Source organism: Plasmodium cynomolgi, chromosome 7, assembly GCF_000321355.1.
Source record: "Plasmodium cynomolgi strain B DNA, chromosome 7, whole genome shotgun sequence".
NCBI lineage: Eukaryota > Apicomplexa > Aconoidasida > Haemosporida > Plasmodiidae > Plasmodium > Plasmodium cynomolgi.
Window position 1 is genome coordinate 1,191,423 of NC_020400.1, and position 15,096 is coordinate 1,206,518.

The 15,096-nt window shown below is 45.6% G+C and overlaps 5 protein-coding genes across 5 annotated transcripts; 2 read left to right on the forward strand and 3 right to left on the reverse strand.

The window, feature by feature from the left end:
* Positions 1-816: 816 nt before the first annotated feature.
* Positions 817-2,799, reverse strand: PCYB_073710 (hypothetical protein; the record flags this gene model as incomplete). The annotated part of the gene is made up of 4 exons (XM_004221768.1): positions 817-1,863; positions 1,924-1,956; positions 2,503-2,663; positions 2,706-2,799. The coding sequence occupies 2 exons, from the start codon at positions 2,797-2,799 to the stop codon at positions 2,503-2,505; spliced, it is 255 nt and encodes an 84-aa protein (XP_004221816.1). The 3' UTR covers positions 817-1,863; positions 1,924-1,956.
* Positions 2,800-3,947: 1,148 nt separating this feature from the next.
* On the forward strand, positions 3,948-5,159 carry PCYB_073720 (hypothetical protein; the record flags this gene model as incomplete). Its single annotated transcript, XM_004221769.1, has 6 exons — positions 3,948-4,146; positions 4,289-4,363; positions 4,490-4,541; positions 4,671-4,748; positions 4,866-4,977; positions 5,094-5,159. The coding sequence occupies 6 exons, from the start codon at positions 3,948-3,950 to the stop codon at positions 5,157-5,159; spliced, it is 582 nt and encodes a 193-aa protein (XP_004221817.1).
* Positions 5,160-6,090: 931 nt separating this feature from the next.
* PCYB_073730 (hypothetical protein) lies at positions 6,091-7,848 on the forward strand (the record flags this gene model as incomplete). Its single annotated transcript, XM_004221770.1, has 1 exon — positions 6,091-7,848. A coding segment is annotated over exon 1 (1,743 nt), but the record flags the coding sequence as incomplete, so codon positions are not given.
* Positions 7,849-8,046: 198 nt separating this feature from the next.
* Positions 8,047-9,325, reverse strand: PCYB_073740 (hypothetical protein; the record flags this gene model as incomplete). The annotated part of the gene is made up of 2 exons (XM_004221771.1): positions 8,047-8,392; positions 8,415-9,325. 2 exons carry the CDS (start codon positions 9,323-9,325, stop codon positions 8,047-8,049), a joined length of 1,257 nt encoding a protein of 418 aa, XP_004221819.1.
* A 2,795-nt stretch (positions 9,326-12,120) lies between these two features.
* Positions 12,121-15,052, reverse strand: PCYB_073750 (hypothetical protein; the record flags this gene model as incomplete). Its single annotated transcript, XM_004221772.1, has 5 exons — positions 14,563-15,052; positions 13,672-14,335; positions 13,348-13,523; positions 12,508-13,099; positions 12,121-12,358 (listed from the first exon to the last, which is right to left on the reverse strand). Exons 1-5 carry the CDS (start codon positions 14,852-14,854, stop codon positions 12,121-12,123), a joined length of 1,962 nt encoding a protein of 653 aa, XP_004221820.1. The 5' UTR covers positions 14,855-15,052.
* Positions 15,053-15,096: the final 44 nt, after the last annotated feature.

Here is a 15,096-nt window from a genome sequence, read left to right on the forward strand (position 1 = left end):
TTTTTTTTTTTTTTTTTACGTGCACTGTTCATACAAAAATGACTGTACTATAGAAGCTAGTTAACAAAACGTGTGCGCTAGTGTGTGTTTTTTTTTTTTTTTTTTTTTCCATTACGTTAAACAGCGTTTAGGTGTACGAAATTAAAGCAAAAGAATGTGTAGCCCCATCACTGTCTACATTTTCAAAATGGTAGAATTAAAAAGTGTTCGTACTTTTTGGGAACATTGCACGAGGGAAGGAAATGTTGCTTTTCCACTTTTTCTTGTTTTGTGCTACTACATCACTGGAAAAAAAAAGGGGACGAAATTCTGCAGACGGGTAATGCAGTGTGAGCGGTCATTTGCATTTTCATTTTGTGTAAGGGGGAAAAAGCGTCGCCATGTGTAGCCGCAAAATGTAGCGATAAAACGTGGTGCCCCCTCCCCAGACGCGAGAATAATCTGTGGTAAAATTTTTATTCCCCGATTTGCCCCCACATCGAAATAGCCGTAGCTGCTTTTCCCTTTTGCGTTCCTTTTAATGGACGAAAAAGTTGCACTTGGTCAGAATTATCGCAGGAATGGCTGCCTTCCCCCTCGTTGGCGCAACTTTAGGGTCGCCTTCTTAGCACACGGACGTGCATACGGTGTACGCACAAAGGTTCCTCACGGGAAAAAAAAAAAAAGGAAAAGGGGAACTTTACATAGGGCACTTTTGTCGTTTTGAAAAAAGGGGTAAACATTGAGCTCATATATGCATATGTGCAAGGCACAGGTTTGTGGGGGAACTCGCCCTCCTGTTGGATGCCCAACGCACAAATCCGCTTTCCTGGCACATCATTGGATATTCCTGTTAACGTAAATGTTGTAACATTTATCGTGTGGGGAGGCGCCACCACTTGCCAGTATTTCCTCGATGCTGGAAAAGGACTTGGTCGTTATAGGCACCGATGGAATGGCCACATCTCCGTTTAGGAAGGATAATAACACGTAATTAAATGCATCGGCCACTTTGAAATAATCGTAATTTAGATAATTGGTCAGGTTAAAAAAATGGAGGGTTATGCCTTTCTCCTGCAGCAGTTTACATTCGTGTGGATTTAAGTAATCCAAGTGCGTCATGCATACTATATTGGCATTTAACGCACTTACTGTGAAAATGTTTCTCTTTAAAACGCTAGTGTCACTGTTGGCGTGTGGGAAGACAACGATGGTTTTTACTCCAAGTCCGTTCGTTATGTCGTGCATGTGCTGTTGGACGTTTGTGTCTTGGGTCCGTATGGAGACTCGTTCTTTCATGATCTCACTGCTGATGTGGAATTGTTCCAGCAGCGCTTTTGTTGGGGTTGTCAGTCCACTCGGTTCTTCAATCGGTTCTCCGCTCGGTTCTCCACCCAATTGCCCATTTGATTTCCCATTTGGTTTCCCGCTCGGCTTGCTCGACAAAAATACCTCTATGAGGAATTTCCGCCTCATCAGAAGCTTCAAAAATGGGAGCACTTGAAAAATATCGTCCGCAAAAATGGCAATGTACTGCAGCTTGTTTGAGCAACTCAGGGTACTCAGGCAAATGTGAGCTTCGTAAAAGGAGCGGAGAGCTGCGCACACTGCATGATCCTTTTTCAGATGGCTGCAAGGATACTCGACAATGTCATGGTAAGGAGTTACAATCGTATCGTTTATAACTCTGCACTTGAGGGTGAATATGCCAATAATGTCTTTGCCCAGCACTGAGTTCGCTGCGACTATCTCTGAAGCTGTGCCCCCCAAGCGTAACACTTTACCAATATATACATTCCCGATTAAGTGGCTTAGCTCGGACTGACCTTTGCCCTGGTTCTGGTCGGGGCCTACCCCCTCTGACGTGTTCACAATTTCGCAGTTCTTCCGGGATGGCAAAGGGGGGGGGGAGAAATTGGACGCACAGAAGGAGATACATTTTACCTGAACGTAAATTTTTAAGTCGTTAAAGTGCATGCTTCCAAATGGGGGAGGGGTCCAACGAGGAATGGGATGCGCAGTTGCGCAGGTGGGTTGGTGCTCTGATTGGAGGCCTGGCCTAACAGCGCGCTTCAAGCGTAGAAGGGTTAAAATAGTTAAATGGGAAAGCCGCTCCAACGGGGGAAAGCCGCTCCAACAGGGGGAAAGTCGCTCCAACAGGGGGAAAGCCGCTCCAACAGGGGGAAAGCCGCTCCAACGGGGGGAAATACTCTGGGGGGGTATTCTCCTTGTATGTTCTCTCCAGGTGGTCCAAGTGAGCGCAAAATTGTCTTTGTGTGATTATCCCCCCCTGCCTGTTGGCTCGTGTTGGAGGGGTGCTCTACGCGATCGTTCACGTTTGACTGTTTCGAAATGGTTACCAAAAAAAAGAAAAATACATGCATAGGTACATACATGCATAGGTACATACATGCATAGGTACATGCGTACATACGCAGCCTTATGTGCACACTCATCTATAGGTACCCGCGCAGAGGAACGCAGTGGCTGCCCCTACGGAATGTCCGCGCCGTCTTCTCCCCCTCAGTCGCGCTTGATAGGCACATTTTCGTAATTGACGCATTCGTAATCTCTGAGGATCTTCAGCAGCTTGTTTTTTTCCTCCATGAGTTTATTTTCGCGGATATTTATATTTTGCTGCCGGGTGTTCCTGATTCTGTACTGCAGATCTATTAGGAAGGTACCTATGCTAATGGTTAAGGACATGAGAAGTACCATTGGTACACCGCAGGAGAAGAGCTTGTACCTCCTCTCGATGACCTCCAGTCTGTACTTGGTTCGTTCGTACTTCTTCACGAAGTAGCTGGTTAGAGCTCTCATTTTATCGCTTGCGCGCTGGGGGGGGGCCAAACCGTTGCGCACCTACGCGTGTAGTACCTTCGCATATGAACATGTACGTGTATACATTTTTGCACTATACGAGCTGGTTTTCCTCCACCCTCTTTTGACTCTCTTCTTTCCCGAGTGACCCTGTAGCAACGACCCAAAAGACTACATAACGATCATCCTGCGAACAGCTCAACAGACTGCTAAACGGTCGCGTTGGCCACAGTTCCCACTGACGCCAAGTTTGTGTGATCTATACCTGTTGGAGAGCCCCCTTTCCCTTCGACTCGATGTATATATGGACCTATCTTCGTGATGCTAAAATTTCAGTGACGCCGGCTCGAGTGGAGCAAAATTGGGAGGCACGTCAGCAAGTTACCCAAAATTCAAGAAAATACAAGGCTATTGTGAACGGCCATATTAAAAGAGGGAAAAAAAAAAAAGCATGCGTACAAAGTGGGAAAAAGAAAAAGGTAGAGCAACTCGCGAAGCGTGCAAAAATTAACCAACCCGAGTAGGTATATATTTTTTACAAACGTGCGTAGTACCCGCCGCGCCAACTGCAAACTAGCAATTTCAAGGGGTGGAAATTCCTGACCAGTTCTGTTCACTTAAAATTTGTTACCGATCTGAGCAGGCGGAAAAGTGATGAGAAAAAAAAGGGGAATTTTCCCAAGTGGAGAGGCACACCACCGCATGCGCTCCTTCGTCTCTATGTTCTTAACGCCGATATGATAACTTTTTCGTTGCATACACATTTTTTGTTGCTCCCAATTGTGCACATTTTTTTTTCTCCCCTTTTTTTTTTTTTTACATTTAAGTGTACACCCCCAAGATATTTTTCCAAGTGGCAAAATAGGTCCTTCCTCCTTAGCCTGCCCAATAACCCCTTGACTGGATACCTATTGAGATACATTTTTTTTTTTTTTTCACCTTTTTTATTTTCCCTTTTTCGCGCTTGTTTTAATTTTTGGGTCGCTTCACTAAATTGGCGCGTCTGATTAGAGGGATTGCCTTGCGCAGAACTGGTGGTTTATTTTTTTTTTTCCGGTCTCAGCCGCTCTCCCCCCAGCGTGGAGAAAGCATGATCAACTTCAAACGTGAGCAAGCGTGAACTAGAGTGGACGTGAAGACCCGGCAAAATGGCGCTGTTCACCCTTCTTCTCACCTTTCTCTTTTTCTTCTTTGTGTCTTCTCCACACTTGTGCTACTCTTTTAAGAGCAACCGGGGGCGCGAACAGACACTGCTAAATTGGGACCCCACACATGTGCACAGCTTTGACAAAAATTTCTTAGAAAGCCAACTGTGGAAAAAAAATAGGCTCTACTATGTCTCCTCCAGTAAGACAGCATGTGGAATTTTGAGTGGGTCACCCTCAGAGAACTGGGCCCATGTGCATGTACACCCCTTTACCGCCTCGATAGGTGCATCCCCATATGTACATTCCCCAAACGCACACACTCTCCAATGCAACCTTGTTAGGTAAGAACCTGTTCAGAAACAGCTTCCAGAAGAATCAAGCGCCTAGGGTAAAGATGTCCCTTTCGCTATTTAAGGGTAAGTTTTTTTTTTTTTACACCCCCGTGTGTTTAATCATTTCCGAATTAGCTCACACGCAACTGCAACCGCAAATTCAAATGCAAGTACAATATGCAACTCCGTGTCCTTCCCCCCCTTTTGTAGATATTAACATGTCTAATCTGTTCCCCGGCTTCAAAACGATTTTTAACAAAAAGTATGTCGCTGCCATCGCGCGGGGAAATCGCCCCTTTTTGTGAACTCCCTTTTTTTCGTGTTCTTCTCCCGATTTGCGGCGTCCCGACTCGTCCCCCAAGTCATCTCACACTTTTCCCCCCCCGCGCAGATTCCTGTTCGAGCCCTTGTTCAACTCGCATAAGGACATCATCATGCGAAATATGAAGACGATCCAGATGATACAAAAGTAGCCTTCCATGGGAATCCCGTTTCGCTCGTTCTTCTGCCTACTTGCCTTTTTTCACCTCACGACGTTTCCCCCTTTTCCACGTTTGCTCCTTTTTCCACTTCCCCCCCGCCGCAGAGGAAACGTGGTGAAGAACCTCGTGATCTTCGGGGCCTCCTGCTTCACGATTTATTTTGTGTCCAAGCTGCTCCTAATGCTCAAGCGGTTCTTCCAAAACCAATACAAAATGGTATACTGCATTCGTGGGGCTCGTAGCCGAGCTACATAGAGCCTTAAAAAATGGGGAGACCTTCATTATTGCACCACTTCACTCGGTCCACCCTTTTCCCATTTCGACCTCTGCAGATAAGTGAACAAGAAATAAAAATGCTAGGCAAGTACGAAAACCCACACATTGAGTTTAAGGATTGAGTGTCACTACCCTCTCTTCCCTTCACAGAAATAGTTTTTTTTTTTTTTTTTTTTTTTAAGTCCATTTTGTCCACTTTTGTTTTGTGCCATTTGGGGTCATATTCCCTCCACTTTTGCGCCATTTTGCGGCATTTTTTGACTCATTCGTCATAAAATAAGTCACGCGGCGCATTTGGGTGAAGCCCCTTTTTTTTTCTTTTTCTCAACCCTTGACAATTTCTTGGGAGCATTAATCTGCGCATTGTGTTAGCCCTCTTTTGCGAGCTCCCTCCCGTTTTACGCTTTCTGCGCGCCATTTTATTATTTTTTTAATTTTATTTTATTTTTTTGTTTTTGAGGGAAAGAAAAACATAGCACGAGTAACGGTACACCGCAAGGTGGACCATTTTGCTCGTTTTAAAAATGCACAGGCGTCTCGCCTTATCGCACGGACAGGGAACAGACAAATGTATGTACACGGATCTTTGCCTCCCCTTGGAAGGTGGCTTGCTTGGGCGCGGCGGACGCAACTTGGTCCCGGCAAGTAAATCACAACACGGATCTCTCAGTGGCTATCTCTCGATTGCAGTTCTCAGTTAGTGTCACCTCTCCCAATTTGTAGCTCCCAGTTCTTCACCCCTTTTGTCAACGCGTCTTTTTTCAATTTGTTCGTCACCCCTTTTGTCAACGCGCCTTTTTTCTATTTGTTCGCCATTTCTCTTATACCGCTCAAAGAAAGCGGTAAAAATTTTCCGACGCATGACCCCGCTAAGTAAAGGCTCTGCACATCCCCTTGTTGAACGAACAGGAGGACCTTTCGCTAAAGGAGCAAAATCGCGAAGAGTAAGGAAAGCAACGCTCTAATCCGTCACATGCGTTAAATTTGCAACGGGTTAGAAGTTCTGCTTTCCTCTACCGCGTGAACCACCTATCTGTTTTTCCCCCCCTCGAGTACCCACTACCAACATGTGCAAAGCCGCCACGATAGACGTCACCACGATAGGCGGCGCCACGCTGGACGTAGCCGAGATGAAGACCAAAATTCGGAGCTCCAAACTGCACGTGCTAACCTTCGCAACCCACGAGCAAGGGTACTTCAAAACGTTGCAGGAAAGTTGCTCCCGTTTGAACATAGAACTGACTGTGTTAGGAATGGGCAAAAAATGGGAAGGGTTCATAACCAAGTTGGTAAAAGTAAAGGAGTACATAAAATCGTGCAACGACAACGACATCGTCCTTTTTGTGGACGGGTTCGACACATTCTTCGTTCAGCCAGCGAATGTAATTGTGGAAAGGTACATAATGAATTACGACAACTTATTTGTGTGCACAAGCGAAAGCACCTATTCGACTAGCTTCTTCCTTCTACGGATCATCGAAAATATGCACTTAATTTTTCACAACAGCATTTTTAAAAACAATGACAACACTGAATGGGATGCCACGAGGATTCGAGACAAATATAAAGACTTCACTTATTTTTATAAAAATTTAAATTTACTAAATTCGGGTGGTTGGATAAGCAACGTCTTCTTAGCCAAAAAAATTTTGCAATACATCCCTTCCTTTATTGAGAACGACCAGATCTTCCTCACCAACTTGTACTTAGACTGCAACTATTTGATGAAGCTGCAGCAGGATAGCCCCACACATGGAGAAAAAAACGCACTTCATAGTTGCGTCCCTCAGGAGAATGCGAAATACTACAACAGAATTATCGTTGACAATCACAACATTATTTTTCATTTGTTTCGAAGCAAAGGGAACGTGGCTCTGATGAGCTACCAGGACTGTGTGCAGTTTTTTCCTTTTCGCCCGTTGCTCAGCGCGTACTACCTGAACAACCAAGGTGACGCGGCGGCCGAAAAGAAAAAAAAAAATAGCCAAGCTAGCCAAACGGAAGGAAAAAATAAAAAAATTGGCTTAGCTAGCCAAAAGGAAGGAAAAAATAAAAAAATTGGACAAGCTAGCCAAAAGGAAGGAAAAAATAAAAAAATTGGACAAGCTAGCCAAACGGAAGGAAAAAATAAAAAAAATTCAGTCCTATCCTCCATTATGGAATTTTTTAAAAAAAAAAAAAGCGAAGGGAGAGAGCTAACAAAAAACGAGATAGACGCACACCAACGGACAGAGTCCCACCCCCTGGGCAGAGGGAATACTCCGAAAGGAACCCCCCCTGGGAAGCATCATACCGACGCGCACTCAGTCACATGGACGAAGCAGAAGACCATTCTGGACGAAGTGTACATGGATGAAGGGCAACGGAAAATCGGTCAGATAGAAAAAACATTCAATTACTCCATAATTGACACGCACACACACACCTCCCCGTGTGTTCTCCACATGCACTGCCTGCGAAATGTGGATGAAATGATTCGCACCATGGGATTGAAAAATATATACTCATCCAAATGGTACAGCAATATATGGTACCTCTTTTACAGCCTAAAAGGGACGCTGAATTTTAACTACTTTAGCCTCCTCTTCTCAACGGTCGTCGCGTTTGTCGCGCTAGTGCTAATTCAGGTGAAGTATCTGCTCGAGTTTATAAAATATGTGGACTCATCTTTTGGCATGAACTGTATCGGGGAGGATAGGTACATCAGCAAGGCGATGTTTCTGCTGAACGATGTTGGGTACTCCTGCTTTGTCTCCTTCATATTTGCCATTTTGTTTTGGGCCTTTTACATTTTCAACAAGGCCATGGGATAAGGGGTGCGGCGCGAAAAAAAAAAAAAAAAAAAAAAAAAGATGCCATTCGGCTGGTCACCCCTACGGAGGAGTACTTCATGTGGGTGGTTATCAATTTTTTTTTTTTTTTTTTTTTTGTGCAATTAAAGGTGAGCATATAGGCTATGCCAATTTGTAGATCCCCCACACACACTCACACACAAACACACACCCGCTGTCATATCTCGATGTTGATGGTCTCGAAGCGCGCGCTTCCCTCCTGCTCGGCACCCCTAACGTAGGTGTTTACATTGTCGAGGAGAATTTCCCAATCGGCGCTCCTCTTCACACGTACCATCTTGAAGATGTCCTTGATGAGCAGCCACTGGTAGGCCGTTATTTCGCTTTTTTTTTTCTCCACGACGGTATACAAATTATCCATGTAGTGATCAACGCGGTCCTTGTCAAGTTCGTTCAAGGACGCAAGGGAGTAGAACAAATGAATGAGCGAGCTGATGGATGTGCATGGCTGAACTTTTTTTTTTTTTTCCAATATTTTCATCATTATCATGATGATAGTTGTCCTCCGCCTCGTTGACAAATGACGAAAACTCTTTGTCCGAAACTAAGTCCCCCAGCAAAGTTGCCTTCGCAGCATTGTTGGTGGTTTGTTCCAAAATGAGTTCATTCAGTTTTTGTACATGCTCATGTTTATTCTCCGTTTGGTAGTTGAACACGAAGGTGTCTATTTTGTCTTCCTCCTGTTTGCCCTCCACTCCGTCTTGTCCCGTCGTTCCATTCTGCTGTTCTTCCAAATGGGCAAGAAATATGTGCGCGTCGAAATGGGATAATTTTTCCTTCACGAATTGAGTCACTTTGGTTAAATAGTGCTGGTAGACTTTTCCGAAATTGGTTTCCTTCAAGGTGAGCTCTTCGTTGTAAGTCACTAAGTGGGCGAGTCTTTTGTCACGAGAGGTATGTGCGGACAGTTCACTCTTGGAAGCGTCTGCCATTTGGGTTTTTTCACCCCCTTCTGTATTCACCCCCGCTTGGTTGCTCCCCCCTGGGTGGCTCAGCGATAAGGTGTAGAAGAGGTAGTCGCAAATGTGGTCGGTGCTGATGTGGGCAAGGTTGCTGGAGAAGAAAAGGGCATACTTGAGCATGATGGTTTGGTCGAAAATTTTCATTTCTGACAGGTTCTTCATTACGTAGTTGAAGTTGGTGCAGTCTATTATGGAAGGGCGCTCAGTGGGTGGAGCAGTGCGGGCGGTAGCTTTTTCGGTAGTTATCACTTCTCCCGCGGTGGTCACTTTTTCGGTAGTTATGGCTTCTCCCGCGGTGGTCACTTTTTCGGTAGTTATCGCTTCTCCCGCGGTGATCACTTCTTCCCTGGTGGTGCGTTCCCGCGTGGCGCCCGTCTCAAGGACGCGCGTGAGAATTCCCCTGAGGGCGCGAAACAAATAGTTGAGCAAAATTCTGTCGTAAATATTGCTATTGTTCATGGAAAGTAGAATCATGTTCAGGTCTATCAAATTGAATCTTTTGTAGTCCCTCTGGATGATGTGTTTCCGAATCTTTGCAAAGCACTTACTTTTGAGTAATTTTAATTTAAACAAGGAGTAAAAAAGGAAGGAAATTTCTTGGTTAGTCAATTTGGAGATAGAGTTGAATAAAAAATTCAAAACGTATTTGAGGTAGTCCACATATTTGTCTCTGTTGTAATTAAAGAACATTAACAATTGCATGGCTTGCTTTACATTTAAATGTTGAAAGGACTTGTCTTTGAAATTAACATCCACGTGGTAGTACTCGTTTTTATTTAGACACCAAAGGAACAAACTCATGTTTCGAAGGTTCATATTGGAGGAGTGGAAAAGCAACTTATCCTTTACGATCGCAAGAGTGGAATTATTTCTCTTCAGTTTTGTCATTCCGTAGAGGATATTCATAAGATTTTGTACTGAAAATTTATTTATATTTTTTTTAATTTCTTGGTCAATTAAATAAAAAAAAGGGTCCCCATTTTTGTATTCAACCAACCCAAGGGAGTAGTAAATATTAGAAATATCATGGCAAGACATCACAGACGTGTACTTCTCCAAAAAATACACAACCTTTTTGTAAATTTTTTTACAAATTTGTATGTTATTATGGGAACATTTAGCTAGACTCCACAAAATTGCACACAAACTTTTGGTATTCAATTTTTTCAACGTTTCGTAAGTGAGATACTTCATAAGGTGATTTAAAATTGCTTCGAAGGTGGATCTATACTTTTCCTCTTTGTGTATGTTTAATTTGACTAGAACCCATAGGAGCCATGTTTTATCCACGACTCTATATATTTCCTTTTTCTCCAAAAATTTCAAAATGTCTATTAAGATGGTTTCGAAGGTAGTGCTGTAAATAGCATTTTTCATGAAAGCACTTAGCCCACTTTCGCTCTCTTTTTCAAAGTTATAGATTTTCACCAGCTGTTTTAGGATGTAGAAACAGACCACTATGTTTGCCAGGTGTCTCTTTTCCTTGTACATATTTAGCAGATCTTCGTACAGGTAATTCTTTTCTATTTCCTTCACCACTGTGTGGCAGAAGGCGCTTTTCCTCGGCCGCTTTTTTCCCTTGATGAGGCTCTCCTGCAGGGTGATCAGATCTGGCCGTTGGGTCTCCTCGCTATAGGAAGTGTTTTCCTCTTCGCCGCTCAACTCGCCTACTTCTTTCCCTTCCATTGTCTTTGCCTCTTCGCCGCTCAACTCGTCTACTTCTTTCCCTGTTAATGTCTTTGCCTCTTCGCTGTTCAACTCGCCTGCCTCTTCGCTGTTCAACTCGCCTGCCTCTTCGCTGCTCAACTCGCCTGCCTCTTCGCTGCTCAACTCGTCTACCCCTTCGCTGCTCAACTCGTCTACCCCTTCGCCGCTCAACTCGTCTACCCCTTCGCCGCTCAACTCGTCTACCCCTTCGCCGCTCAACTCGCCTAACTCGCTGAACCGCTCCTTAATCTCCTGCAGGTCCCCATCCGCGGGTCGCACCTTCTGCTCGTAAAAATTTTCATACCTGTGGAACAGCAAATCTTTCACCCTCTCAACTTGGACGTCCTTCACATTAAACCAGTAGCTCTTTCCGAATTTGTTTAGGATGTTCTTGGGATACTTGGCCGACTCGTCTCTGTTGATTACCACCAACAGCTCGTACTCTTCTTTGTCCGTCTTCTTAATGTCCAGGATGACCCCCCTGCACTGTTTGAAGGCCCCGTTCGTGACAGTTACGTATCCCCCCACCAGCGTCCCGATGTCCCTGATGGTGAAGGCGCGTGCGGGGCACTTTTCATCTCGGTGTGAGTCCGCCTGCTCATCTGGACGTGAGTCGATCTGCTCATCGCTATACTTGCCGCTATTCGCACCATTTTGCGCTTCAAGCCGGCCACCCATGCGCATACCCCATCTTGCACGGTTTAGCTTGCCGCCGCGCCTTCGCCGACCCTTCCGCTGACCCTTCCAACTCTCCACTGACCCCCCACTGCTCCAGAGAAACGAAAGTCTCCCCTTGTGAGCAGCTAATTCACTCTCATGGTGAGCGTGCAATGGCGAGATGTAGTTCGGGTGGTTCGTGCCTTTGGTCCACTTCTTTGCAAAAAACGAGTTACCTACCAGTGTGAGAAATAAAGCTAAGGCGGACCTTTTACGGGAAAAAATAGTCATGTCACACGGGGGAGGGATGCGTGGGGCTGTTCCTCGCTGGATCGGCTGTCAGAACTCGTACGATCGGGTGCGGTGTGCTGCACGTAGAGGTACTCCTTTTGCTTTGCATCATTGTGGCTGGCCTCCTTTGCATTGCGTTGCGCTGTGTTGCGTTATATTGTATTTTTTTTTTTTTTTCTTCCACTTGAACCCGTTTCCTTGGGGGCATTCTTTATTCCCCCGAGTGGAGGGGCACCTATCATCAGCCCTGCGTACCGCGGCTCACCTGTGTACACGCGCGCCATTTGTTCGCCCCCCTTTTCTGGAAATCGGTTTTCCCTCTGTTGGGTACGACGTCGTGAGTGGAATAAAGTTCGAAGAGAAATTAAAAAAGGAGGCTCCAGCGGGAGCGAAGTGGAACGTAAGGAAGTGTCGGGGACGGGTCCCAAGTTAAGAGGCATGAAACAAATGCACACCCCCGCACGGGCCACTGCAGCGGTGAAGAGTGGGCAGCCACGGGCAGGGTTACATGTAAACACGGGCGCATATGCACACACCTATGTAAATAGATACACATTTAGACGACCCAGCTGGTGGTGCACATGTGGGTAGGCCCTTCCCCCACCGCTCCACCGTCATTGGACACGGACGCGCAAAATGCTGAGGTAGGAATAAAACAAATCGTTTGACATGTCGACAATTTTCTCAATTTCTGAAATGCGATCCCTGGACTTAACAAATAAGTGTTTCTTTTTTTCCTCGATGAGAAAGCTGCCTGCTTTGTTGTAGCTGCTGGAGATGAAGTCCTCCAGGTTATTCAGAATGTTTGAGCGGCTGCCTTTGTATGCGTAGTACTCGTTTATTTCGTCTTCGCTGTGGGGTGGCGGTGGCACGGGAGGCAGACACGCATGGTGAAGACGCGCCGCAGGGGTGGGCAATAAAACGAGCAACCGCCTCAGCAGCTGGAGGGGTGTCCGCCTCAGCACGCGTTCAACCCTTGCCAGGCGCACTGCACTGCCTACCTGAGGCTGACGGAGGGATGCTCGTTGTTCTTCACCTCGGCAAAAAAGTTAATAATTCTGGAGTTAAAATTTTCCTCCAATTCCTCCAACTTACGGAAGTAATCCGAAATATGATCATTAATAAGTTTTATCATTTTTGAAATCTCCCTTTTGAAGCATTCAAGAAAATTATTAATAGAAACCATGTTGGCTAGCTCTTCGTTTATTAACTTATCCCTGAACAGGAAATTCTCCTCCATATTTTTTTGTATATACTTTTTTATAATGTTGTATTTTTCTCCCTCAAGGAGGAGGGCGTTACTCTCATTTGGTTCCTTCCCCTGGGGGTTGTCAGAAGGTGGTTCGGAGGCTCCCACCCCTTGGGTGTGATCCCCTTGGGTGTGATCCTCTTGGGTGTGATCCTCTTGGGTTTGATCCTCTTGGGTGTGATCCTCTTGGGGGAGCTCCTCATCATTGTCTCGCTTGAAACGAAAATCTGCATAAACGTTTTGAACTTTTCTCATAATCGTATCGTTAAGCATTTTGTGGTCACTTGGTTGGGTCCTTTTTATATTAGTGTCTGGGCATTTCCTCAGCTCCACATGGGGGGGATCTGCCGTTCGGGAATCGGGGGCGTCGTTCGAAGGAGAGTCAGCGTGTGTTCGTGTGTAGTATGCACATGCATACGCATACTCTCACTCATGCGTACATCCTCACTCATGCGCATACACTCACCCATTTGCACATCCTCACTCATGCGCATACGCTCACCCATTTGCATATCCTCACTCATGCGCATACGCACACCCATTTGCACATCCTCACTCATATGCATGTGCTTGGGCGCGCGTCAGGACGCACCCCTTTCGCAACCCAGGAAGGCGAGCAGGGCACGCACCACCCGCTTGGACCTCTTCCGCAGCTGGTTGAACGCCGCAATGTTGTTCTTCATGTACTGCGAGGTGAAGCTCTCCACGTCGCTTTCGAAAGTGCGAGAGCATTTGCTGCGCTCTTCGTTCAACTGGAGGATTTGGTCTCTGCGGTAAAGGGGCGGTTAAGGGGTGGTTAAGCGGCGGTTAAGCGGCGGTAAAGGAGCGGTAAAGGAGCGGTTAAGCGGCGGTTAAGCGGCGGTATATACCGCTTCGTCCCAGTAGCATATGTATAGCTTAGTGCACTTGGACTTACATCAGGGTGGAACTCATCAGGCGGACGTCGCGCAGAAAGTCCTCCTTAACCTTGGAGTAGTAACCAATTTTGAGGAAAACAGAAGGCTCCTTTTTTCTGTCAAAGAGGGCCTCATCCAGCGTGGTAATATTAGACAAATACGCTTCGCCGATTTTCTTTTCGTAATTGTCACAATGGTTGGAGTCCCTCTCCTGGGTGGTCCTTTCCACAGGGGGATCCCCACCTTGGTAGCCCTTTGGCAAATGAGAAGGAAAGCCTCGTGTACATCTACTCTCCTGCGTCAACAACACGTTGTTAAAATATTTCAGAGTAGACAAAGTAGAACCCACTTGGGGAACGAGGTTCTCCTCTAGGCATATCGGATTATCCATCAAGTTGAGAAATTTTAATTTTCTTAAAACCCTCAGATAAGTTACATTCTCCATGTTCTTTATTCTATTTTTACTTAGAATTAGGATTTTTAATTCTACGTTATTGTCTAGGTTTTCTATTTTTTCTATTAGGTTATTGTGTAGGTTTAGTTCTGACAGTTTTGTTAACTGACTGAGATTTTTTATTTCTTTTATTTTGTTGTTGGATAGGCTTAATGTTTTGAGATTGGAGAGTCCTTCCAGATTTTCGATTTCCTCGATGAGGTTGTTGTCCAGGCGCAGTTCCTCCAGGCCTGCACAGGTGTGTATGGGTGTGTGTGCGGGGGGGGGAGGGAATCAACGCCGAAGCGCTCGGTGAATTGGGGTCAGCAGAGGGGCAGTCAGTAGTGGGGCAGTCAGCAGAGGGGCAGTCAGCAGAGGGGCAGTCAGTAGTGGGGCAGTCAGCAGAGGGGCACTCAGCAGTGGGGCACTCAGCAGTGGGACGCTTTCGAAGCCCATCTTAGCAACGCTCGGCGCATACTCCTAAAAAGGTCGATATTCTGTATGAGGAGAATCTTCCTGTTTTCGAGGGACAACACCTTGGCATGGTTAAACTCCTCAGTGAGGTTCCTCCCCCCAGGGGTCTCCCCACTTTTGCTTATTTCTTCGATTAGCATTTTCTCATTTATTACGTTTGTGCCTATCCGCCTATAATCCCTCTGTGGGATTATATCGTCGAAAAGGGCGTCCTCCTCATGTTGCCTCTTTTCACCATCATGGGGGTCATTCATCTTTGTCTTTCCCACCTCGTCATCCTGTTCGTCTCCTCCCATTTCGTTTGCACGAAGTGAGCTACAAGTTGGGGTTGCTCTTTTACAGATTAGTAGAGATGCAGTGAGATGAGTTTTCTCTTTTACAGATTAGTTGAGGTGCAGTGAGATGAGTTTTCTCTTTTACAGATTAGTTGAGGTGCAGTGAGATGAGTTTTCTCTTTTTTTTTTTTTAATTATCCCCATCAGAAAGTGGATTTTAAAAAAAAAATAGACGGGTGAACAGTTGGGCAATTCGCTCTTTT